The 27340-nt window shown below is 37.4% G+C and overlaps 1 protein-coding gene across 2 annotated transcripts in view; it reads left to right on the top strand.

The window, feature by feature from the left end:
- The window catches only part of LOC100377048 (adenosine deaminase-like), a 43043-nt gene that overhangs the window by 12027 nt on the left and 3676 nt on the right, over positions 1-27340 (top strand). The window contains exons 1-6 of one of the 2 annotated variants that reach the window (XM_085503262.1): positions 15063-15274; positions 21508-21569; positions 22218-22340; positions 23608-23864; positions 24218-24336; positions 26887-27125. In XM_085503262.1, coding sequence (XP_085359388.1) covers positions 22327-22340; positions 23608-23864; positions 24218-24336; positions 26887-27125 — 629 coding nt within the window. In that variant the 5' untranslated portion in view covers positions 15063-15274; positions 21508-21569; positions 22218-22326. Of the gene's footprint in view, positions 1-15062; positions 15275-21507; positions 21570-22217; positions 22341-23607; positions 23865-24217; positions 24337-26886; positions 27126-27340 lie in introns of those variants that run through there. The other variant, XM_085503261.1, reaches the window with a different exon arrangement.

The following is a 27340-nucleotide window of genomic DNA, read 5'->3' as shown; positions in this document are numbered from 1 at the left end:
GTCCACCTACTCTCAGTACTTGTTGATCGTCTAAATAAGGACTTAATGAAATTAGACAGCTGTTTCTTTTCACAGATAATACATCCTTTGAATTGGCATGACGATTTAAGTCTTCTATTTCTTCAGCGAATGCATCTTGTTGTGCCCACTTTATGATGGTCATCACTGCTTTCTGTCTAGCTTCTTGTGGTGAAATAGTAGTCTGCCTAAGCTTCCTGGAAATGTATTGATGTAATACAGCAATTGCAGTTACTGCCTTGGACCAGTCTGAGAAGCACTCCAAATGATGCAGCATTGATGAAGTAACTACGGTAGTAGCCAACACCTTTGCAGTTTTCAGTTCCGGATCATCTTCTTGTAGATCTATGTTCATATTGCCAAAAGATGGTAGTTCTTCATTCCATAAAAATGCTGGACCAGTGAACCAGTTTGACTTCTGCAAGCCTGCCACATCTAGGCCACGGGATGCATGATCTGCAGGGTTTTCTGCACTGGGAATGTAGTGCCATTGCTCAGCTACAGAAGCATCTTTAATTCTCTGTATGCGATTTGCCACATATATATGGAAGCAACGTGCATCATTTCCAATATAACCAAGTACTACCTTTGAGTCTGTCCAGTAGAAATTGTCTATGTTTTCATAGTCTAATTCTTTGTTTAGGAAGTTGCTGACTTTAATAGAAGTAACTGCAGCTTGAAGTTAAAACCTGGGAACAGTCACTGGTTTCAGAGGAGTGACTCTTGCTTTTCCTAAGACAAGGGAGCAATGTATGTTACTATGAACATCAACTAATCTCAGATAGGAACATTGTCCATATCCTGTAAGACTAGCATCTGAAAAATGGTGCAGCTCAACTTTCTTCAAGTCTTCAAAACTTTCTGGTTTGTAACATCTCCTGATTTTGAGATCAGCCATCTTAGGAATTTCAGAAAGCCATGATTCCCATTTTGTACTAAGATTATCTGGTAGGGGTTCATCCCATTCCATACCCTTCTTGCACATCTCCTGTAAAATACGTTTACCACACAAGACAAGTGGTGCAAGAAATCCAAGTGGGTCAAATATCGAAGCCACAGTTGACAGGATACCACGACGTGTAGGGGAATGATTTCTAATGGCTGGTCTGAACTGAAAGGAATCTGATTCTCCACACCATTCAACACCGAGGGCTCTTTCTACTGGTAGGTCACTGGAAGAAAGATCTAAGTCCTTGATGCCTTGTGCTTGCTCTGAGATAGGTATCGATTCCATAGTATCCCTGCTATTGGAAACAAATTTGTGCAGACGAAGATTCCCTTCTGCACAAAGATCACGAACATCTTGAATGAGTTTAACAGCTTTAGACACTGATTCAACACTTTGCAGGCCATCATCTACATAAAAATTCCTGTTAACGAAGTAGACTACATCACTACCATACTGTTGATTATCTTTAGCTATACGTTTAAGACCATAATTCGCACACCCCGGTGAAGACACTGCACCAAAGAATTTGTACTCTCATCTTGTATACAACTGGGTCAGAATCTATATAGTCATTCTTCCACCAAAGAAATCGAAGAAAATCTCTATCCTGCTCTGCTACTCTGAATCTATGGAACATTCTCTCGATATCACACATGATAGCAATCTTCTCTTTCCGGAAGCGACAAAGAGCACCAACAAGAGAATTTATTTGGTCTGGACCTTGCAATAAATGGTCATTTAGGCTTGTTCCTTTGTATCTGGCACTACAGTCAAATACAACACGTATTTTACCAGGTTTTTTGGGGTGGTAGACTCCATGGTGAGGTATGTACCAGACATGTCCGACTTCTTCTTCTTGTTTCTCAACTAATTCTGCATCGCCCGCTGAAATGATGCTCTGCATGAACACTTTATAGTCATTTAAGTACTTAGGATCACTCTTAAATCGACGCCGAAGGTACTGCAAGCGATTCTCTGCCATAATCTTGTTGTCTGGCAATTTAGGTTTATCATGTTTAAACTGGAGTGGCATTGTATAAAGCCCATCATCTCCCTTGTGAATACCATTCTCAATAATCTTCATGAACCGGAAATCTTCCTGAGACATAAACACCTCATCAGTTCTGGTTTCATTAAAATCAGATTCAAGTAATTTCACTACATCCAAAGGACTGACAATCTGTTCTTTTGTTGAAGTCTTGAAAGCATAGCAAATCTCTGATGGTGTATACTGCTTTTCATAAGAGTTATGTGCATCCCCAGTACCATTAATGCTGAGTACCAAGTTGTCTGGTATTACCTTGGTAAGTATTCTATGTGAAACACCGAAAATATTTTCACTCTCTTCTGCCTGTGTCATCTGCCCAACAATGCTCCATCCCAGGTCTGTTTCTATGGCGAATGGTTGATTTCCCACTCCTGTGATGCAGTTACGAGGTGCAATGGCTTGGGGACAATTATAACCGATTAATAGACCTACTTCACACTTCTGTATGGGATGTATCCTATGAGCGATTTGGTGGAGATGAGGCCATTTTTCTGTAATCTCAGGAGTTGGTATATGCGATTTGTTGACTGGAATGTACTCTAACGAGTATGCAGTTGGTAGTGTAACCATTACATCAGAATCAAATCCATGAACACTGAGATTGGGATACTTTCTGCAGGGAATAACACGATCACTTGAAGTCATGGTTGTTAAACGAAGACTAACTGGATCTGACTTTGTTTTGAGCTGCTCTGCAGCATGATTCAATACAAATGTAGTATCAGACTGTGTATCAAGTAGTGCATATACTAACATCTCTTCACTAGGATCTTCTTTGCTGGAGATCCATACAGGCACAATCATGGATGAAAGTGATTTGTCACGCCTGCGAACTATGCCATGACAACCAGCATCTTTCACATGTATATTGGTCCTTTCTTTGAGATCTTGATCTATTGTTCTGTTGGGTTCCGTAGTTTCACTGTGAGATGATCTTGGTACTTTGGTTATGTTTATTCTTTCTTCACTATGCAAGCTAGTGGGATGTCTCTTACTGCACTTCTTGCATATACTTCGATTTGGACATTTCCTAGACGCATAACCAGAATGCAGACAACCAAAACAATAACCACCCTTTTTGATGAAATCTTGTTTCTCTGACATGGTCTTAGCTGTAAAAGTATAGCATTCTTGAATACTATGTCCACCCTTCTTACAGAAAATACAGGACTGGTCATCTTTTTCTGGCTTTGCTATGGTTGATAGAGTGCGACCTCCAGGCCTGCCGTTTCTGGGTGTGTAGCGTTGAGATGTATCTCTGTCTTTCTGAAGGGTAGATTTCAGAGATTCCACAGAAGTGCACGGGTCACATGCAATTTCCGCTTCCTCCTGCAGGAAAGAAACAAATGATTTAAATGAGGGGTATATACCTGTGCATTACTTTGTCTTTGCAACAATACGACTCCATCTATTTATAAGCCAATCTGGTAGTTTCTGAAGCATTTTTCTATTTTCTCGAACATCATTTAACACTTCCATACCTGTTGTGACTCTCATGGCTATGAGACACTGCTTTAGAAAGTCAGCAAACCGTCGCAAGGCTTTGGAATCTTTGCAAGAAATCTTTGGCCATGAGTCAATCTTATCTCTGAAGGCCTCAGTCAATGTGAAAGAATTTCCATATCTTTCTTCAAGAGTGGCTTTGGCTTCATCATATGCACTTTCACTTCTGAGTAGAAAGCATCCCTCTACCGCTTCTCTGGCAGAGCCACCTAAGTACCTTTTCAGGTAATGAATCCTCTCAACAGGCGGGATACCACGTGATTTGATTAAAGTAGAAAATGAAGTAATCCAATCTGAATATGCTAATGGGTCTCCTGTGAATACCAACGGTTCTGGTGCTGGTAGTCGACTCAGTGACACTGACGCTTTCAAGCTCTCAGTCAGTGCTCTAAGGTCATTCTGCGCTGTAGTTGGGCAATACTCCTGAGATAATACTGGTTGGCATTTGTGTCTATCATTATTTGATTGTTCAACTTTAGGAGGGCTATGTGTATCTATCATTGCAGGTGGCACTAACTTGGGTTCTCTTTTAACTGGAAAATTTTCAAATAAATCTTCCCTTTCATATACAACTAACTTAGCCTTTTCAATACGAAGCTCTCTTACTACTTTTTGTCTATCGAGCTCTCTTAACCTGCGCTGCATTTCTGCTTCAGCTGCAACCCTTTGCTTACTCTCCTCAAGCTCTAGTACCTTTAACTCCTCCTCTTGAATAGCCTCTTCTTCTCTGGCTTCCAACTCAGCTTGAAGGGCAGCTGATTTAACAGCGGAAGCCCTGCGTAATGATGATGAATTTGTTTCTTTTGAGTGCTTAGAAGACCATGAGCAATGTGAAATGACTGATTTAGAACTAGATGACCACAGAGAACCAATGGACACCATACTCGAAATTTCAGCCCGTTTTATTACACGTTGTGCACGAAGAACTGTCTGATCCACATAGGCATTTACTCGATCAATGGCCATCAAAATATATTTTCGTGGAGTGCTTGACAGATCTCTAATTTGATTATGTAATTTAATAATTTTATTGCGCTCTTCCTCTATCACGTCAATCAGTGTGTTGAGCGATTCAATTGATTCATCCATCAATCGCTCATGATGCGGAACACGCGACAACAGACGATCATGAGTTTGCCAAAATAAATTTTCAAGATCTTGTAACTTACCTTCTCTTGCCTTCTCAGTGAGCTTAGGCACTCTCTCTGATCTACGTAAACTTAATAAAGACTCAGATTCAGTCTTACCTTTACTATTAACCTGATCTGTACCAACCAACACTGCCTCTTCTCGCTTACCTTCAATATCTAACGTTGAGGGCGCTGTATCACAATCCATAGTCACGATAACACACGTCAATGTTTTTGTGATTGTCACAAATGAAAATGGAAGGAGTGTGTAAAACTACCTACACTCTTATAAAAAATGGCCGTGTCAATAAGCTCAGAGAAAGTCTCACAACCACAAACAGGTAAATCTAAACAATGTGAAAAAACTACAAGATTAAACTATGCAGACTCATAGTTGTGCAGCAGGGACTATGACAGCAGTAAATACATGTGTGAAAAATTATGCCACTGTGACAAAATTAGGATAAATTATTGGGAGGTTCAATATGTGCACAAATGTAACCGTACATACAGCAACCATTAAAAAGCATGCAAACAAATAAATAAAATATCAAATATAAATTCAATCAGTATGGATTATATAGTGTTCGAATTAAGGTAGCGGGACTATTATTTGCATGCTTGTTTTCATCTTCTAATTGTGACCAAATGACTACAAATAGACCCAGGAAAATATATATTTTTAGAATCGCCAGACTTCAAGCTTTACAAAGGCGTGTTTGCCATGTCCCTTTCTGCATTCTACGCTGCGTTACTTAATCAAAAGTTAAAAATTACTTTTTTTGTAAAAAAAATAATTACGCCTTTATGCTGGTGATAAGAAGTTTTTTTTTCAATTTTCCTAGTTGTTCAATAGTCTGGTAAATTGAATGTGTCTGGTCAGTTTTATTCAAGCAACGCGTTTTGAAAAGTAGTGTCCTGAATTTTAATTTCTGCTTTAGTCGCATTGCCCCCAACTCAAACCACAACACATTGGTAAATAATCCATGCAATAGTTTGTCTGGACACATTCAAGTTCCTCTCATTGTAACCTTAGAGCTGTGAAAATTTGGTGTTAATCCGACGACAATAAGTATACGTTATTTTTTGTTAAAGACCTAGTATTTTGAAAAACATAAACTCCTAGAAATCGTTGATGAAGTCACAGCAAAGATTTTCAAGCTTGTTTATCGGCACAAGTGATTTGTTTTCACATCAAGGTCTGTTTTAACATGTTGTAGGGGCATTCAAATGTATAAGGCTATTGGAAACCGAAAAATAAAGGAATGGGGTAGCTATAATTCGATAAAATCGGCAGATGAAAACACCAAAATCAATGATTTTTTTTCAGTGGCTGTGTGACCTTGTGTCTGACACATTCATATGCAAATGCTAATCTGTGAAATAAACAGGGGCGGAGACAAACCACTCAAATGTTTGGAAACACTCATTGTGTGTCAGATAGCTACTGATAACACATCCTAACATTGCTTTGTCTTGAGTTAATCTTTGAAACTTATAGGCACACAGATTAAACCTGTGTTGTTGATTTTGTAAAACACTACTTAAGCTGCTTTGCTTCCCTTCAGAAAATCTACATTTTAACCAACTTACATGACATTCTAGGTTATGTTGACTTTATCAGATGAAAGTTTATAGTGCATTTCATCAATTAGTAAATAAATGTGAAAATTGTAATTTTCAACACAAATAATAGTCTCGCTACCTTAAATGTTTTTCGCACAAAACTGTCAGCTATTGTATGTATGTCCTTTATGGAATGTTCAGGCAGTTACCAGCTTTTCAACATCGGTCTTGAATTCATCTGCTCTTGACAACTTCAGCTTATTGTTGACTTGAACAGCAGTAATGCACAGCACCAGTGAATAACTACAGTGGGGTTTCCTGGAAAGGCATCAAACGTCTTCAACACAGCTTGGAGACACGACACAAAGATCTGAGTTTTTACTGTATCACCAAGAGCTTTACTTTAAAGTGACAAGTCTACAAGAGTTTCGTATACTGGAGATGTGATTTATTCACGCAACAGTGCAGGTCTGCTTAACACTATACAGCGAACGATTCGTAATGTAAAACCAAGCACATTCATGAACATCGTATTCACAATCTTAAGCTCCGTAAAAACTCATTGGCGACCTGTAAAGCCTTGGGATAATCGAAAGTATCCGAAATTCACAGTGACATAACAGAAAACAGCTTTCGTGTCTAGTATGTATCAACAAACGGCAAAAAGGCGAATGGATACAATAGGGCAAGTCACTTAGAAAGATCAAATAAGTAATGAGTAAAAGTATTCAAAATACAACACAAAATAATTAATACTATCAATAAAAGACCCCAAACACAACAAGGAGTCTACAAATGCATAAAATTCATGAAACAAAAAGAACTATTTTTTATGCGTAATGGCACACTACCGCGAAGGTGAAGCTATTCGATCTGTTTGTTTCGCGAGGCTCTTCCAACATTCTAAGAAAGAACATTTCAAATCTGCCAATAGAGGGCGGCAGCCACACCCACAAGTAACAAGTAACCTGTACTAGAATGATGTGTGGGTAATATTTTTATATTGATTTTTGTTGCATTTGCAGCAAATAGTTACCAAACAATGAGAAATCTATAGGATTGGAAATACCTCTCAGCTGGCTTCACATGCATAGTTCAAGACTGCCTAACCGGTGCTTATACCAGGATTTAGTTGCAGCACTGTGGTCTGTGGTTACAGCTTCATTTTCATTTTCTGAGTAATCACAAGAAATTGACATTACAATAGAAAATAAAAGACTGGCACTCCCATACAATTAATAGCAAGTGAAATTCCTGGAATTGAAACATAGATTTTGAAGTCACTGGTGTAGGCATTGAATAACTTCAAGTTGGCATAAAGACGAGGTAGTTTATTTAATCAGTGCTGAACTAGAGGTTGAAATTATAATTAAGTTCGTTGTCATATAATTTGTTTATTTAAATTTCTCCTGAATTCAAATAGAATACACTGGTGAAAGGATGTTTTTGAGGTGTGGTTACATTGTGTATGGAGTGGTAGGGTTGGGTGTTATATAATTTTTTCATTTTCAACTCTCATGAAATCACACAGAATTTCACTTAATTTATTTTCGATGAAAAGTTTTCAAGCATACGGTGTGAATCAAATTTTCACTGTGCTGTGTCAAGTCTCAATAGAGTATGAGGGAAATGGCATTTTCACTGGAATTTATTTTAGCGGAAAAATGTTCACAGTGAAAGGAAGTATTCCACATATATACTGCAGTTTATTTTGATTCGTCCCTGAAATCAAAATCGGTACTTCCACACCCCATATGCAAATGAGGTCTGAGAGCGAATAAAGTAGTCCGTTCAAGAGTAGCGTTTTTCGAAACATAGCAGAAATAAACAATATTTAGAAGTACGATACTTTACGTTTGGGTACATGAATATATTTGCCGAGTGAAATGAAATTTGAACAACAGTAATGGTACTTCTAAGCAGTAACTTATTTTGACTAAAACTAATTTGCATATCACCCATGCAATGATGTTTTTGGTATTTTCACGGTCAATATGCAAATGAACATGGTATTGGCGATTCGCTCCACTTGGATTGCCCTTAAAATCACTTTAGTTTTGTGTATCTGTGTGTGATTTCTAGTGTTTTCACGTATTAATTCTTCTGTGATTTGTTTGGCTTGGCCGATTTCGCTCAAACTTAGCAGGTAGGTCACACCTTCACCCTAGTTATCAGGAAATGTATCTCCTACAAATTTTGGATACTACACCTCAGACATAGCTCATTTTGCTCAGCTTGAGTGTGGGCACAAAGTTACTATTGGTAAAATCTGAAAACAAATTCTGACCACCGTTTCCATGGAAACAGCCAACAACTGAATTTTTTAATACCTTCATGTCAAATGTATCACACCCTACATTTCTATGATTAAAAAGCATGGACGTAGCTCATTCTAATCCGCTTGAGTGTGGGCAACAATTTACTGAGGTTTTTTTTGGCTTGGCTAATTTTGTTTATAATTGACAGGCAGGTCGTACCGTCACTAATTGGCAAAACAATCCTGGTCCACAGCTACCATGGCAACAGCCAAAAACTGTTTTTGTATACTTTCGACCCCAAATTTATTACCTCCCACTAGTCTTGTATTCATGCCTTTCATTTTGGCTACGTTGCACACCGGTAAGAGATCACCGACGCCGACATTGTTACACTGTATCAACGTAATCCCGACGCAACTTTGAACTTTGAATGAACTGTAAATGCTGCCTGCAATCTAGAAAATATTATCGGTTGGAAATAATAAATTTAAGGGATTGTTCAGTTACTCTGGCCTGGGGGGGGTGTCGGCAGATTCCATTTTGTCAGCTGTAAGTCTCAGTTGACCCACCCCTATCAACAAAAAAAAGTGGGCGACCCCCTAACATTATATTTTAAAACATGCTGACCCCCCCCGAAAAACAAAGAAACATTAACAGTTTTGGCTCTGACATGATTACAAAATGTATGATAAACGCCCTTATAAGATAGGAAAAGAGGATTTGAATCTAGGCGGTTTGAAAACTAATTTGGATTTAATATATCTTTCATATCTTATAGACCAGGAAAGCTTTGCACCTGAAGCACAGTCTGTGCTTATGAAAACAAAGGACACTTTGATTTTTGTATAAATTTGTGTTGGATTTTGGTATTTTACAGAGCAAAATATGCATATTTAAAAGTTAAAAAAACAAAAAAACTATTTATTTATATACATGAATCCATTTAACTTTTTTGATTTGCTGAACAAAAACTGTCACTGCTCTTTGTACTAATTGCTGTGTTTTTCCGTCTCCAGCTACAATTGGATAAATCCAGTAAATATCTTATACAATGGTGACTTCAGACTTTAAATAAAATAATCTGATATCACATGGACTTGGGATGTGTTCAAAACTTAACTGTATAATTGCATGGGGCTCTGCCGCATTGCATAATCTGTTAGTTATTTGTCAACTTCAACCCCAAAATATTTAGCCTATAACATTTTTTGCATCAACAAATTTATAGGCAATATGGGTAATAGTTATTATTAAGAACACATTTGTACGATTAACTTTTTAATCTATTGTTCTGAAATAAAATTTAAAAAAATATATGCATAAGCGCGTGTGTGAATTGTGGAAAACAGGGTGACCCCCCCCCCCATTCGCAAAATCAAAAACAGGGTAACCCCCCTACTGATCCACCCCAGGCCGAAGTAACTGACCAATCCCTAACAACAGCATACGTCCTAGCAATAAAATAAAATGACTTCTAAGGACTGAATGTTTTTTTGCGAACTTTGTATACGGTGCCCGGTTTTAGTTATAAACCGACGTTAGCTTCACGTTCATGTCCTACCATGGCAACAGCCGAAAACATATTGCTAGTTTTTTTTTAGTGGAGTGGATCGCCAACCGGCTTGTTTTCATTGGCAAAATCGTTCAGCAACATGTTTGGCATATTAGGTGTACATCACATGGACTACTACGATTGAGAGAACTTTATGTATGTTGAATGAGTTTTATAAACCCCGAAGGGCTCTTGGAAGATCCACCCGCAGTAAAATTAGCGATTGCCATGGAGGCGCAACCATCAACATCAAAATCCCAGGAGGTTTCTGCTGGCGATGTTACCCAGTTCCAAATAAAGATCACCAACGCCAAATAAGCAACATTTTAACTGGTAATCAAGATTAATTCAATCCACGGCTAACAAGCAACATCACAAGTGAAGTTGTAGCGTGAAGCTCAGCGACTACTGCTGACAACGTAAGTCATGCTTGCGTGCCTTCACCATTGTATTCAAACGAATCACGTGGTGTGCCGTTCTCTTTCAAACCCGGGATTCGATCAATAGGGGAGTTTCAGTAAAAAACACATTGCAAATCATGCAAATTCAACATTTTCAAACCAGTATACTAAAACAGAAATGCTCAGCGATGCAAAAGAAGGATAGATGTTACTTTTCATTATACACATCTCTGTTGATACAGTCCCTCACATATTCTATTCCCAGTTATACCTGCGTAAATGGATTAGCCTCTTTTGATGTTGACATTCTGATTCAGACTAAAATCACGTGACAGGCTGTTAAAATTGGCTGTTGCATACACTTTCGCCGGTCTGGAAAATGTGTTTAGTTAGCTCTCATTCAAGTAACAATGCAGATTTCCCAGTGGGAGTGAAACTATTCGACTCTGCCATTAAAAAATAGGGGTGTTTTGAGCAAAAAACGAATAACCCTGGAGTGCATACAACACACTGAATTTCGGAACAAATCTTGCATTATTTACAGCAGCAGAATACCACAGAAATATCAGACGAAACATGAAAACACTATATATATGTATTTCGGCCTGAACCCTCTCTATTGCAATTCCAGGAATTACCCCCCACATGTGCAACCATTTTCCACCTTGGTACCACCCAAGCCTGAAAACAAAATCTTAATACCACGCTGAAGCGTTTGGTTATGAAGCGTTTGGTAATAAAGAGAGTATCACAACGCCTTGGAAGCGACACATCGAAAGGTCAAGTTCAGTTCATCGCCCGCTGTACGAATTCACGTTTGCGAATGAATGACCACTTGACGCGATGGAGAGATCCTAAGCCCAGTTGGCGAGCTACATACCAGTAGTTTTCTGTATACACGCCCCGTGATTGATCATTTCCAAACCCGTACGCAGGGCTATGTATGACGTTGCTTTTAGTTTGAACAATTTAACTTGCCGACATGATAACGCCTTATTTTCAGAACTATTACAGAGTTATGACATTGTCTTCGGTGTGGACGATTGAACTTGCCGACATGTTAATGTTTTTTTTCTCAAAACTATTAGTGTTATGCCATTGTATTCAGTGTGGACCATTGAACATACCACGGTTACTAAAACCGTGAACATACCGACGTGATAATGCCGTTCTTTGGGACTAATGGGAGGCATGCGCAATTGTACTTCCCCGTTAATATTTTAACTTGGAGTTCTGATTCTGCATTATAGCGACAACGAAAAACACATTTATCATAGCATTGTCAATTTCGTTAGCCAGAATATATTTTGTTTATAATCAAAACGCGCAAGTCACGCAGACTTTACCGTCGACGTAGAATATAATTTTATTGCTGTCGTATCCTGTGTCTGTCTATTTACTATACATGTTTTAATTTTCGTTTTAGTTGACTTGTACTTTGAATAATTTTGAATAAAAATATTTTCCACAAAGGCGGGAGTCTGTCTATTTACTATACATGTTTTAATTTTCGTTTTAGTTGACTTGTTCTTCAGTAGCATATACAAGACTAATTTTGAATACAACTATTTTATGTTATGTGTTTTAATTTTCGTTTTAGTTTACTTGTACATATTTTGAATAAAACTATTTTCTAAAACGGTGGGATGTTTACTATACATGTTTTACAGTGGGCGCAAACAAGATTCAAGTCTTACTGAACGTTGCAATATAGCGATACTTTCTTAGCGGCACTGTTTTGAAAACGATTTGTTACATTTTGCAACAATCTCACTTTTTCTGGCAACACTCGATTATCGACAAATTATGTTTTGTCTCGATACGTATTATGGCTGAGTGGTTGTCTGTTTTTAGTCCCCGTTCGGACGCAGTCCGAAAACGGGGACTTATGTTTTGCCCTGTGTGCGTCCGTGCGTCCGTGCGTCCGTGATCACCTGTATCTCGAACATGCATGGACCGATTAAGTTCAAACTTCACTCATACATCACACATTATATGGGACATATGCACATGCATTTTTTTCATGATCCGATTAACGATAGCCGAATAGCGGCCATTTTAAGGCCGAAAATGCATCAAAATCGCACATTTTCACCATTCCGGACCCGGATCTCAGTTATGCATGGACGGATTTTGTTCAAATTTGGTACATACATTAAACATAATAGGACCTTGATGCACGTCATTTTTTTTTTTGGATCGGGTTCGAAATGGCCGACTGGCGGCCATTTTGTTTTAAAGAATTCAGTTCTGGATCTGTATCTGAGACATGCTTGGATTGATCGAGTTCAAACTTCACACACACAAGGTACATCATGTCACAAATATGTATGTGCATTTGTTTCATGATCTCATTAACGATAGCCAAATGGCGGCCACTTTAAGGCCGAAAATGCATTGAAATCGCACATTTTCACCATTCCGGACCCGGATCTCAGTTATGCATGGACGGATTTCATTCAAATTTGGTACATACATTAAACATAATAGGACCTTGATGCACGTCATTTTTTTTTTCGGATCAAGTTCGAAATAGCCGACTAGCGGCCATTTTGTTTTAAAGAATTCAGTTCTGGATCCGTATCTGAGACATGTCTGGATTGATCAAGTTCAAACTTCACACACACAAGGTACATCATGTCACAAATATGTATGTGCATTTGTTTCATGATCTCATTAACGATAGCCAAATGGGGGCCGCTTTAAGGCCGAAAATGCATTGAAATCGCACATTTTCACCATTCCGGACCCAGATCTCAGTTATGCATGGACGGATTTCATTCAAATTTGGTACATACATTAAACATAATAGGACCTTGATGCACGTCATTTTTTTTTCCGGATCAAATTCGAAATAGCCGACTGGCGGCCATTTTGTTTTAAAGAATTCAGTTCTGGATCCGTATCCGAGACATGTCTGGATTGATCAAGTTCAAACTTCACACACACAAGGTACATCATGTCACAAATATGTATGTGCATTTGTTTCATGATCTCATTAACGATAGCCAAATGGGGGCCGCTTTAAGGCCGAAAATGCATTGAAATCGCACATTTTCACCATTCCGGACCCGTATCTCAGTTATGCATGGATGGATTTTGTTCAAATTTGGTACATACATTAAACATAATAGGACCTTGATGCACGTCTTTTTTTTCGGATCAAGTTCGAAATGGCCGACTGGCGGCCATTTTGTTAAAGAATTCAGTTCTGGATCCGTATCCAAGACATGTCTGGATTGATCAAGTTCAAACTTCACACACACATGGTACATCATGTCACAAATAGATATGTGCATTTGTTTCATGATCTGCTTAACAATAGCGGAATGATGGCCATTTTAAGGCCGAAAATGCATCAAAATCACGTATTTTCACAATTCCAGAACCGGATCTCAGTCATGCATGGATGGATTTTGTTCAAATTTGGTACATACATTAAACATAATAGGACCTTGATGCACGTCTTTTTTTTCCGGATCAAGTTCGAAATGGCCGACTGGCGGCCATTTTGTTAAAGAATTCAGTTCTGGATCCGTATCCAAGACATGTCTGGATTGATCAAGTTCAAACTTCACACACACATGGTACATCATGTCACAAATAGATATGTGCATTTGTTTCATGATCTGCTTAACAATAGCGGAATGATGGCCATTTTAAGGCCGAAAATGCATCAAAATCACGTATTCTCACAATTCCAGAACCGGATCTCAGTCATGCATGGATGGATTTTGTTCAGATTTAGCACAATGTGTTGTACATATGCAGGTGCATTTCGGTCATGATCTGCTTTGAATGTATATGTCACTCAAATATGAACGGAACGGGGACGTGTCATTGACAATGACTTGTCACATTGTAACATTATTTTGACTACACGACCACGAAGCTCTTGGATGCTAGCTCTGCATACAGTGCTGTGTGTGCGCGTTTGGTTGACAGATGACCCCACCACAGCCCGGCGTACCTCCATAGACTGTACGCAGGACTACCTAGATCCATGATACGATACAATATAGCACAACAATGAGAAACGATGCTTTTTTACATGAGGTAAATAATTTCCGCGTAACTACCACAGGGGCTTGTCGACTGAGCGCGAAAGCCCCTTGGCGAGAACGAAGTTCGAGAAGGGAGGACACTCTACCACCAGAGTGACGTCATAGCTTTACAATTATTCGAATTTAAACAGTAATCAATCATTTACCTTAGAAAAAACAACACAAAAACTGAATACAGTTAAGTGCTAATCTATTCAAACCACCATCACAATCAAATTCGGCAAATTAGCGACAAAATACACGTTTTCCCGAGTCTGAATGACTACCGCTGTACGTCAGTCATTGTTGGGTTGTTTCTAATTGGTTAATAAAGTGGGTGTGTGAAAGACTCCTTAACTCACTGTTGATTTTAAACAACATGGCAACTGTAGAGGAAAACATTGTGACCGCAGTAAATGAGGGCCACAACCTTCTTATTTTAGGCCAAGCAGGCACGGGCAAAACTAAATTGATAACAAGAATAAAGGTGTCAATTCTACATAAAAATGTACCGTTTGCTCACCAAGAAACCAATGGAAACTTGCCAGAATTCACCGACTCCATAGTGCTGGCAGCCATAGTACACGGAATTTTGAAATAAGCGGTCTTAGACACGCCCACATTATTAGCCAATCAAGACCAAGCATGCATTTGAGATGGCTGCGGCCGGCAATTGACATACAGCGGTAGTCATTCAGACTCGGGAAAACGTGTATTTTGTCGCTAATTTGCCGAATTTGATCGTGATGGTGGTTTGAATAGATTAGCACTTAACTGTATTCAGTTTTTGTGTTGTTTTTTCTAAGGTAAATGATTGATTACTGTTTAAATTCGAATAATTGTAAAGCTATGACGTCACTCTGGTGGTAGAGTGTCCTCCCTTCTCGAACTTCGTTCTCGCCAAGGGGCTTTCGCGCTCAGTCGACAAGCCCCTGTGGTAACTACGGGAGTCTCGCCACACTTGCACAAACTTGTCCTTCGACAATGTCGGCACATTCGTAGGACTGTCACCCCCATAGATCGAATGGTATTGTCCTATTGTTAAACGCTAACCAAAATTAGTAAACAACATGGCGGACTCGACTCGCTGGAATGCCCGGGCGTCGATCATAAAAAGTGTGGACAGCTGCTCGAATTCGCCACTCTGGTTCAAATTTTGAGCATCAACGAATATTATACAGTTACAAGGATGGCTACCGCTGCCCCGCGCGTTAGGTATTCCCCCCTGTTCGCTTCCGCGCGTGCCCGGACACTCCCTCGCGTGTCCGCGCGTTCCCGGACACTCCCTCGCGTAGAACCCGTATTATTGACTTTTGAATAACATGAATTTGTTGTACTGTACTTTCATTCATTCAAGTTTGATTGTTTGTAATTTGTTGGACCTGCAATCGTAATTAGATTGGAAATTGCTTTAAGTTTCTATAAAGACAATTTGAGAGCTGGTGTTGTTGCCGTCTAAAGACCACCGTGGACTAATATATTGTAAGCTGATATAATTTAGTACATTCATTAGTTCACTGACCACGCAACTCAGTTTATTTACACATAGGGCAAAATAGTATGTCTGCCCAGCAACAGTCACCATTGCTCAGCAACTATGTTGCAGCATAAGTAGGTCAGGTTAGTGAGTTTATTTGAACCCAAGCAGGCAACCAAGCAAAGGGATACACGTTTTTTACGAATACGCCAGTGCTAATCATATGAGTGATTATCCGTCGCCGACGTCTGTGTCGTCTTTTTACTTTTTCAACTTCTTCTTGAAAACTATAATTCTTATTGCTTTGATACTTGATTTATATGTAGCTTGGGCAGATCTCTCTTAAATTTGTTCATTTCATGATGATATCTTCAATTCTGTAATTTTAATGAATATTTTTGTCATTTTTGATAAAAATACAAATAAATGTTATACGTTATTATTAGTTGTCCAAGGTTTTACACTAGTTTCGCTTGCACAGCAATGGACCAATAAAATCACATGATACTACTTCCACCACGTCACTCGGGGACACCCCAAGGTGGCAACACGAACGCACTCCTGCCTTCTATTACTTGCAAGGAATGCCAGAAACCAGTGAAATAGCGAAAAAGGCGATCCAAGGTGAAGCCTAATCTGATGTTTTAATTATTTTTCAATAAAGAAAAAGTACTATAAATAAATCTATGTGTGTATATGTGTTTTTTATCAATTTTCAATTCATAAACCCCCCTTTCACGAGGCCCCTTGATAAGTCGCGACCCAACTGAAGATAACATTGTTAGACAGATCAACGAATATTTATTGAACATATTTTTTTTTTAAAGGAAAGTGTCACAGTGTAAGGCCTGCTTATTGCTGTTGAGAGGGCCACCCACAGAACTCACACTGGACAGGGGGTTCTTTCACTGCTAGAATGGGGTAGAAAGACAATAGTACTGGAAATGAAATACACGTACACCAAAATATCGAGTTAAAGCTCCTGGCTTTAATACCTCTAAAAATAATACAATACATAATACAATAAATAAAGCACAGAAAAATACAATGAATAAAGTCACTAAAATAGGGGATTGCTTCGGGAAGTGTGCATTAGCAGCTGTGTCACGTAGGCAACTCAGTAGATCATTAACATCTTTTGTTATTCTAATAACAGCACACCTGGTAGATTCCAATTCTCCTTCCGAAGTTGTAAACACCCTTTGTTATGTAAATCGCAAACACACCTGGTAGATTCCAACTGTCCTTCCAAAGTTGAAAACAAGTATGACCTGTCAATCACCATTATGACAGTTATCACAATGCACACCGTTTCTTCACATGATTCCATGCACACTTCTATTTGCAAGGTTTGAGGTAATATGACAAAAACATAAAATAAAGGATGCTGACAGAAAGTGTGCTGTGCTTTATATCTCAACATTTTATTGTTGTACACTGTTAGAACTGTTATTTTTGAAGATGCAATGACATATTCAATGATTAAATGATCAGATTATTTTGCATTGTGGGTAATTTGTTTCAAAATTGCAATTATAGTTCTGAAATTCCGTATGCGCATAGGTACCTGTCTGAACTATAACAATCTGCTTCCAGCATTCTGATTGGTCAAAAATTTTGACCACCATCTTGGATTTAGCCAAAACCCTTTATAAGTTTTAGTGCCTATGGCCCAGCCATGGCAATTTTTTAATCCTTTCTAGAATTTTGATCCAATGAAAAATTACCATTACTTGTCTATTCACAGGCTTGTTCATTGCTCTTAATTATTCATGATATGCAGTGACGTTTTGGAACCCGTGACCAGTTATAGTTGCGTAGAACAGGTCTGACCAAAGGCTGCCTTTCTTATTGGTTGGCAGCTTATAATTAATGCTACTCATTAGCATATTTATCATCTCAAAAACGCAGTGACAACTGTAGAGGGCGTGGCAGAACAGATCAGTCAACACAAATGATTCTACAAATGCGTTCTTGGGGGAATTATCATATAGTTATCATATATGAATTTTTTTTTTGACATAAACTATGTCATGTGCTACAATATTTATTATTCATTATTGTTATTTATTAAACCTTATTTAATGAGGGTAGCCTGGTAAGCTTCAACAAAGATGCTTATCTACCCCAGGGCCCTCTAAATACAAAATCAATACTACAATATTTGTAAAGACACTCCACGCGCGTAAACGAGTAAAAGGCAAAAACAAGTTTATTGAGCAAAAATGACTTGCAGACACAAACTACAAAACTAATAAAATTACAATTCAATAAGATACAATTCATAAAACTACAAAATTGGCCAGGTGGCCCACTTCTACCCACCAAGACAGCACGTGTTCCTCTGAGCAATGGATTTCGGGATCCAAAAGAAGGAGGGGGAAAACCTGTATGAGGCCGCCCGACCTTGAAATGGGGGTCAGGATGAAATCCAATGCCCCGACTGGTAGGAGGAAGCTAGCCAAAAAAGAGGGGGACGAAGGGGATGGTGGTGGGATAACGAGCGAAGAGAATACAATGCTTGTATAGCAGTGACGCGTAAAAAACAATGAATAAAACTGCTGAACAACAGAAAACAAAAGAGGTAGGGACGCTACAGTCCATGTGCACAAGCTGGCTATGATGGCTGGCGAAAAGAAGCTGATTGGTTGACAAAGATGTGAGCTGATTGGTCGAAATAAACAGGCTATGATTGGCTGGGAGCAGAGCAAACTCACACTGTGCAGGCACAAGTGAACAATATTACAATACAACTATAAAAATACACTAACAATTTACAGAAATATTCTTTCAAATATGATCTTTTGAATCCAGAAAGCGAGTTTGTAGATCTTACATTAAAATTAACACTTTTCTGTTGTTTTGCACCATTAATAGTGAAACCTCTAGGATAAAAATCCTTGGCTGTAGCTGGAGTTTGCAATAATTGCTGTGCTTTAGATCTAGTAACTCTGTGTGATTAATTACACTAAAAAGGCTACCCATATATGGTGGCACAAGGTCATTTAAACATTTGTAGACCATACATACATTCTTATAAACTAATCTGGTAATGGCATTATATACATTCTTTTAAATAATTGCTCAGTTGGTGCATGGAGGTAGAAAAGAGATTACCTCCATGGTTGGTGCTTCCTGTCACACATAACTCTCAGAGCTTGTTTTTGAATTTTATGCAACTTCCTCATGTGGGGGGTTGCTCCCCACAACTGACAGAAATAATCAAAATGAGGTAGTATATAACTATTATAAAAAAGTTTTCTTGTATATGTGACTATTACAAAACATTTGTAATTGTATGTTAACGCACTGAAATGTGCACTCTTTGTCTCCCACTCCATTGACCTTTATCAGTCAGCTAGCTCACTTCCACCCTTGATTATGTAACTCGTATTTACTTTATAGATCATTCCCTAGTTTGTGCTATTTTAGTTAGTATCCCATGAACCATCATGTGTTTACATTTTGCCATCTTAGCCAATCACGTTAGTGCATCCACGGCGTCCCTTAGTCTTGGCTACTCTCATCGCATCATTCAGTTCCTGCTTTCATACAGTGAGCATCGTTCTTTCTAGTGCGTTAACATTTTCTTATATCCTTAGTAAAGCAATGTTACTGTTTACTTTCTTGAAAACCTTATCACAGTGAGGCCTCCATGTTAGATTTTCATCTACAAGGACAACGATTATTTTTTCACACTTAACTGTTTGTGATTCAATTTCACTAAGTTTACAGTTTAGTTTATTTAAGTGATTACGTTTTTGTTGTGTTGTGACAATCATTGTTTTTGTCTTTTCACAATTTACAGCCATTCTATTATTTCTGCACCAACTGTAAATATTTAAATCGGATTGGAGAGTCATCTCGATTTCAGAAAGACACCCTGCACTAGTAATTATGGTAGAATCGTTAGCATACATGTCAATGCTACTATTTATGTGAAGAGGCAGATCATTTATTCTAATTAGCATATTTTTGGGAGGGCATGGTCATTATTGCCAAAAGCACATCTACTCGTGCCAAGGATTAATCCTACCAAATATGAACGAAATCGGCTCAATGGTTGCTGAGATCAAAGAAAATAACTGGATTTAGCTAATTTGCGTATTTTGGGGGTTGGGTGTGGTCATATTAATAATAACCTAAAAGATGACTTCCGATGATAAAGAAGCAATTTTGAAGTTGGGTTCTGGGAAGTTGGTTCTGAGGTTCTGAAAAGTTAGTTTTGAGATTCTGAAAAGTTGGTTCTGAGTTTTGAGTTCTGAAAAATATACATTACCTTCAGTTGTGGTAGTGAAATAAGCTTTGGTGTTGGCATACTGTGTTGGCATACTGTGTTGGCTAATTTTAACTTTGCTAATACTAAAACTAAAATGCAGAAGTGACAGAGACTGAAAGAGCATATACATAAACAAGTTTTGTGCTATATGTTGTGGGATTTATTTCTCATCTCTCCGATGTTGCGGGTTAATTACAGTCATTCTATGCATAGGCAATTATATTATTATGTAAATTATTATTATTATGTAAATTATTATTATTATGATTATTATTATTATTATGTGGCTTCTACCTTATTAGATGGAAAAAATACACCATCTTATATCATCTTATATACAAAATTCGTATTCCAGAGCTACCACTGCTTGTTTCACAATGTATTCTGGCGTTTCATCACTACTCCTCCATGGCTTATCTTTGTATCAGTATTCATGTTTCAGTAGCTATGACCTTGTGATTATGTACACCCTTGGTGGGAAAACTTTGATTAATCTACTGCAGAATATATCAATTACCTGTACATTATTTTCTGAGCCATGTTACCTATTCCCAGAAAACCCTGCATCTGCATTCATTTCTCTCATATCGATGTTTTAACGTGAAAATAGCACTGTGGTATTTGAGATTACTTGCTTATGAATAAGCATCTGTTTCCACAATGTAACAAATGTTGGAGATCTGATAATATGTAAAGCCAATGCACAACTGAAGACGCAATCTTAGCCAGAAATACATCATAGATAATAGATACATGTAATGTGGTGTACTTAATGGGACTGCTGCCCTGGGTTGTTCACCAGTCCACACATGTAGTATAGGCATCACACAACCATGCACATGTATTGGAATATATAATTTCATGATATTTTCTCTTAGTTTAACGTCAGCAGACATAAGTGAATTTGGTATCAATCCGAGCCATATGTGATACTACCGTTACTTACCATGCATATATAAATCTGTCGTTAGTACAATCAAGTAGACAACAAGCAAGCACAGTTAATTATAATGCCCTATGTCATTTTTTGTATATGATCAGAATTATTTCCCTGAAATTATCAGACATTTTCAGAACATTTGATTTGGGGACTATTAATTTTGAGTCAATACGTATTCACTTACAAGACTGTGCCTGCATGATTGGTTATCTAACCCGATTACCTAACACTCAGACTAATTAGAGGTTAGATTTGTTTGTTGACAGATTTGTCAGATTCTATCATGTATATATGTTTTGACTGTAATGTTACCATAAATCAGTGATCTATACTTTCTTAACAGGTTGAATTGCATGTTCATTTAGATGGTTCAGCAAAATCATCCACAGTCTGGGACTTAGGACAGTGAGTATATATGAGTGATAGTTGCACACAGCCTACATATAGATCCTATGAATAAATGAACACATGTCATTAATATTTTGTTTGTTTTGTTTTGACGGGGTTCAAAATGGCCGACTGAAAGAATTCAGTTCTGGATCTATATTTTTGGCATGGATGGACTTATGAAAATGTTTAAGCAAAAAAAAAAAAATGCATAAAAGTCTCACATTTTCATTAAACATGTCATGAATATTCATTTGTGTCGTGAATTTTCATACCGGTTTTTAAATAGCCGCAACTGATTCTAGTTTGCAGGTTGTCTGTAATACAACTATTGCAATTAGAATAAATAATGAAGGAACTGCACAACAAACGTCAGTTTGCATCATGCCTGTTGTATATGTCATCAGAATTAATAATGCAACAATTGCAAGTCTTTGTGGAACCATGTTTCAGATATTCATTGATGAATTTGGTTCAAATCTGTTGCATAATGAAACGGTTCTCACGAGATATTAAAATGTATCAGGATATTGGGTATACAAATGATCATAATTTTAGACGTACCGGGTACACTGTACAAATGTGTACTAATACACTCAGATATACTTTTGTTAAAAACAACAGAATCTATGTCATGACATGACTCGTGTGCCTTTTTATTTGTAGGAAAAAAGGAATAAATCTTCCTGGGAAAAACTTTGAAGAATTCAAAGATTATGTCACCAGTCTCGAAGCAAGCAATTTGCCAAAAATTTTATCTACGTTTGGAGTCTTTATGCCAACATTAGCGTAAGTATAATAATTTATGTGTCATTACGGTGTGGCCATAAACCAGTAAAACTGGAGAAATTTAAAAAAAAACAAATTGTTTATATTTTATAAATGAAAACTTTGTCTGAAAGCAAATAAAATAGAGTACCAAACTGTGTTTCCATGGAAATTTCTGTATTAGCGATGTCAACATGGCATTTTATTTTTTAAGTATAATCAGGTCTGTCAAATTCTTTTTCGTCTCCTACACTACCGGTAATTCTTCTCCTAAACGGGTTTCATGCTCGCATTTTCCCACCATTATTGAAGACGATAAAATTGTAAGGAAATGCATTCATATCAAATATTAGAAAGTGTTCTATTCCAGTATAATGGTGGCCATTTTGTTGAAACAAATCCAGTTGCTCCAGAGTAATATTTTTGTCACATGACTTGATCATTGCACATATGAAAACATCCACTCCTGTGAATTTACACTAATAATGAACGAGACTAGGTTATGTCAGAAGTTGTTGGTTTAATGTAAATTTTGTATTCAAATAGTATTTAGTGCAAATGAGATATACATTATTATATATATACATGTATTACCCAATTTGTTGTATACTGAGTCATTAAAATAATTTGACCATTAATAACTTACATAAGTAACCAATGTAATAGACTGGCGCAGTCGAGGCGATTAATTTGTTTTTTGTAGTTTAAATAAAATTAAAAAATTCGCGAAATGGAGGTGTTAGCGCGAAATGGTTTATTCTGCAGGAAATTCATTGCTATTAAATATTCATGAATTGCACGTATTATAATGAGGTGGGCACGGAAATACGTGCATAATGAGGTCAACATGGTAAATGTCACACTGCAGACCCAACATGGCGGCACGTTGAAATTCGAGTTTTTCGTAGTCGTCATTTCTGATTAATCACAATGTGTAAAAAAAAATCGGCTGCTACAATCAGCCGACGTCTTTTCGGTCAGAGGTCAGTTGAAGAGACGTTGTGATTGGCCTAGATGATTGTCAATTAAAACACTCACTAACATAATTACCCGTTGAAAAATCGACGGGTTCCTGCAGTGTCGATAGAGGGCCATGCAGAATAAACCAGTCGGGGTGATTTCGCAGTTACAGGTGATTTCGCGCTAACACCATTTCGTGATTTTTTTAATTGTATTTATACTACAAAAACAAATTAATCGCCCGACTGCGCCAGTCTACCAATGTAAGTGCATGGGCTACTTATAGTGCAATTATATTATGTGTGTTAATTCCATTATGTACATTCAGCGGCGATGGCGAAGCTATCAAAAGGATTGCCTATGAATTATGTGAATATGAAGCCAAACAAGGCGTGGCATACTTTGAAGCTCGTTATTCCCCTCACTTACTGGCCAACTGTGATGTGTCCCTTGAGTGGGGTCAAAAAGCCGGTCAGCTGAGACCAAGAGATGTTGTAGAGTATGTCAATAAAGGACTACAAGAAGGCTGTCGAGACTTTGGTATCAAAGGGAACACGATACTTTGCTGTATCAGACATAAACCAGGTAAGGCTTGTGGAAATATGAGGAGCTGAAGGCAACATTATAATCTACAACTGTGTTCGTTAGTCATTCGTCTAGAATATAGTGAAATATATCTTTCAATGAGGAATGACTACAGGCAAAAATGCATTTTTGTGATCATTTGTATTTTCACCCATCATAACTTGATGTACCCAGGCTGTATTTTACAAGGATATTGGGTGTATTCAGCTATCTTTGTCGGGAATTGTATTCACTTGATGTATTCTTACCCACCTTAATTTAATTTACGCTGTATTTAGCACGGATAATTGCCAGTACTTATCTTATCTGCTGAATTGTTCAATAATCTGTGTGCTTTTTTTTATTCAACTCAGAATGGTCAGCAGAGGTGTTAACATTGTGTCGTGAGTTTCAAGATAATCCCAATGTTGGTATAGATATTGCAGCATATGAATGTGTTCCATCAGATCCTTTGCATATACAAATATATCAGGTATGCTTTGTTCTTATAAATGAAACATTTTAAAGTTGGATTCTACATATAACGTAACATTTTGTAATATTCTTTATTTTTCATATTTGATATATCATGCTACAAGGATGAATGAATTACAAATATGGGTAACCATACTCAGTTCAGATAAAATCGTTCAATCAATTGTTTTAAGACATTTACCAATGTTTTCTCTGGTACGAAAAATCTCAATATCTCAAAATTTTGCTTTGTGACATGGTGACATATGGTGAAAAAAGATGTGTAGTATCTAACAAGGTACTTTACGATGTTTGGAATATTAAAAAGTGACAATATGCTTTTTAATGGAAAAATAAGAAAATGGCATTTCATGTATATTATTTTTAGTTTTTTCTCAAAAACCAGCTTGACCATGGACCCAAAATAATTGTAGATAGATTTGATAGTATAGTTAATTTTCGTTAGTCTTCACCATCCTTCATCTGTATAACTGGCAAACTATTATACACCTATATCTCAGACACCTAGGGTATAATTATATTCAATTCACACATACATATTACATCTTTTTGTCACACATGGGTTTATTTCAAGATCAAGAATGCCGCACCAAAAGTAAAAATTTGTATGGATTTATTTCATTCATACTTGCTACTGACATAAAACATGTTTGGAACGAACCATGAAATTCAAACTGAAGCTAAAGCAAGCATGGCAGTGTTCAGTTCACAATGCAGCTTCAATGTACATGCCTATAATTTTCAAAGACTTCCAGTACTCTGAAATTGTACATGAAGCATTTTTATTAAGTTAGAGTTGCAGTTTTAATAATTGGTCACGTGGCCCAGAGGCAACGCTGGATATATGTTCTTAGACTATTATTATATTTTAGGGGAGCACTGTGATGTTTACATATGTGATTTCTTTATTTTAGTCACTATATGTGTATTGCAGTTTTCCTAGTCTAATATCCTGCAATACATATTTCACGAAAATTAATGTTGCAACCATGGTGTGTTAATATATTTTGAAAACGGTGTGTGAAGTAATTGTACATTGGAAATATATGCGCAAATGCATGTTAAAGACGGTGGTCGCCGAGCCACGCATGCGCGAGATATGGCAACTTTGACTGTTGTACAGACCAACGAGTACAACTTTACCAAGCCTTTACTAGGTAATTTCTTTAGTGATTGAAAGGTACTTAGTGCATGTCACACCCAGATCAAAACTTGAATCTGTGATTTCATTAGAAAAGCGCATTGAATTGTGGGAAAATCAATGTTTATCAACACAAGTGTCGCACATGCGCAGTGCCACAACCACCACCCTTTAAACTAATGATAATAAGTATTCGCATGTGAATGGTTGTCAATAACATGACAGTTCGTGATTAGTAATGCAGACAAACTATATGGCAGTGACTTTGTATTGGTTGGAGACCATATTATGTTTAACAATATTTGATTGCATTGGCTTTTATCGGAACTGTTTCAAGTGCAGTAGTTTATCTTGCCTAATGAAAGATTATAACCTATGATATGCAAAACGAACATGCTAACCCCTAGACCATACAGTCATAAGTGATCTGTGCATATTGTTATGCTTCTTTTTACACGTCTAATTCCATTAAATTCAAGGTAAAAGTAATTTAATTTTTTCTCGTCAGCTACACAGTTAATATGTATTAATACTGTGTGTAGAATTGCTTGCCGGGTTCAGCATTGTAGAAATGTGAACCAGATGGTCATGTGACCTCATTAATTATTCACAGATCTATTATAGATACACATTTGTTATAGGTACAAGTTTACTACTACCTGGATATAGTCACAGTCAGCTGGCGCACATGTGATAATAAAATAAATTTGATATTTACTATGTGGGGACCGCCATCTTGAATGACGCATAAAACTAAATAAGAGACAAGTTGTGAAACGCGTTTTTCAGATTCCTACAAATCAAGGCAAAAATACCAATCTTTCACAAGATTGTCTTGATTTGTAGGAATCTGAAAAACGCGTTTTACAACTTCTCTCTTATTGACGTCATTCAAGATGGCGGCCCCCATTTAGTAAATATCGTATTTATTTTATTATCACGTGTGCGACAGCTGACTGTGGATATACAACTTCTCTCTTATTGACGTCATTCAAGATGGCGGCCCCCATTTAGTAAATATCGTATTTATTTTATTATCACGTGTGCGCCAGCTGACTGTGGATATAGTGTGCAAAAAGCAGATTTCCATCTAGGATCTATTATAGATACATATTTACCACTTACCGAACCATTAACCACACTAATCTTAAATTTAGCTTGCACTATGTATGTGCCAAGTGCATTACAGTTTGACATTTATTTAATAGCTGGTCACCTTGTAAAACTTACATCCCTGTGATGTTGTTTACAGCTTTAATTTCATTGTTCTAGTACTAGCGCCAGGCACAGTCAGACAAATTATACATTCTAATATATTTTACACTGCCTGTTGCAATTATTTTGCTTAACAGATTATGTTAATAGTATAACTATTAATGTGCAATTAATTTAATGTGGTTGCTTTAGGAAGCGGCTCGCTGTGGTGTACATCGTACTGCCCATGCTGGAGAGAGCACATCATCAGAATCGGTACTGGAAGCCATTGACAAGATGAGTGTTGACAGAATTGGTCACGGGTACAAAGTATTAGAAGACGATCAACTTTATGAAAGAGTGAAGAGTCTTAATACACATTTTGAAGTCTCACTCACATCAAGTTATTATACAGGAGTCTGTCAAGACTATGTCAATCATCCTGTAAAAAGGTATGGCCATTGAATTAAAGTAATTGATTTAAAAAAAAATATATTTTTAACATATTTTATTTGTATGCATGCATTTTGTGTTTCATTGAATTCTCATATTTAATATTTCACATCATTTACCTAATTATATGCACTTTAATGTTAGTGACACCTTAAACCAGCACCACACAATTCATCTGTTGACATATATTTCGTTAAACGATTCAGAAACACTG

The sequence above is a fragment of the Saccoglossus kowalevskii genome, chromosome 9 (genome assembly GCF_978046115.1).
Source record: "Saccoglossus kowalevskii chromosome 9, keSacKowa6.1, whole genome shotgun sequence".
Classification (NCBI taxonomy): Eukaryota; Metazoa; Hemichordata; class Enteropneusta; family Harrimaniidae; genus Saccoglossus; species Saccoglossus kowalevskii.
This window is presented reverse-complemented; position numbering and strand designations above follow the sequence as displayed.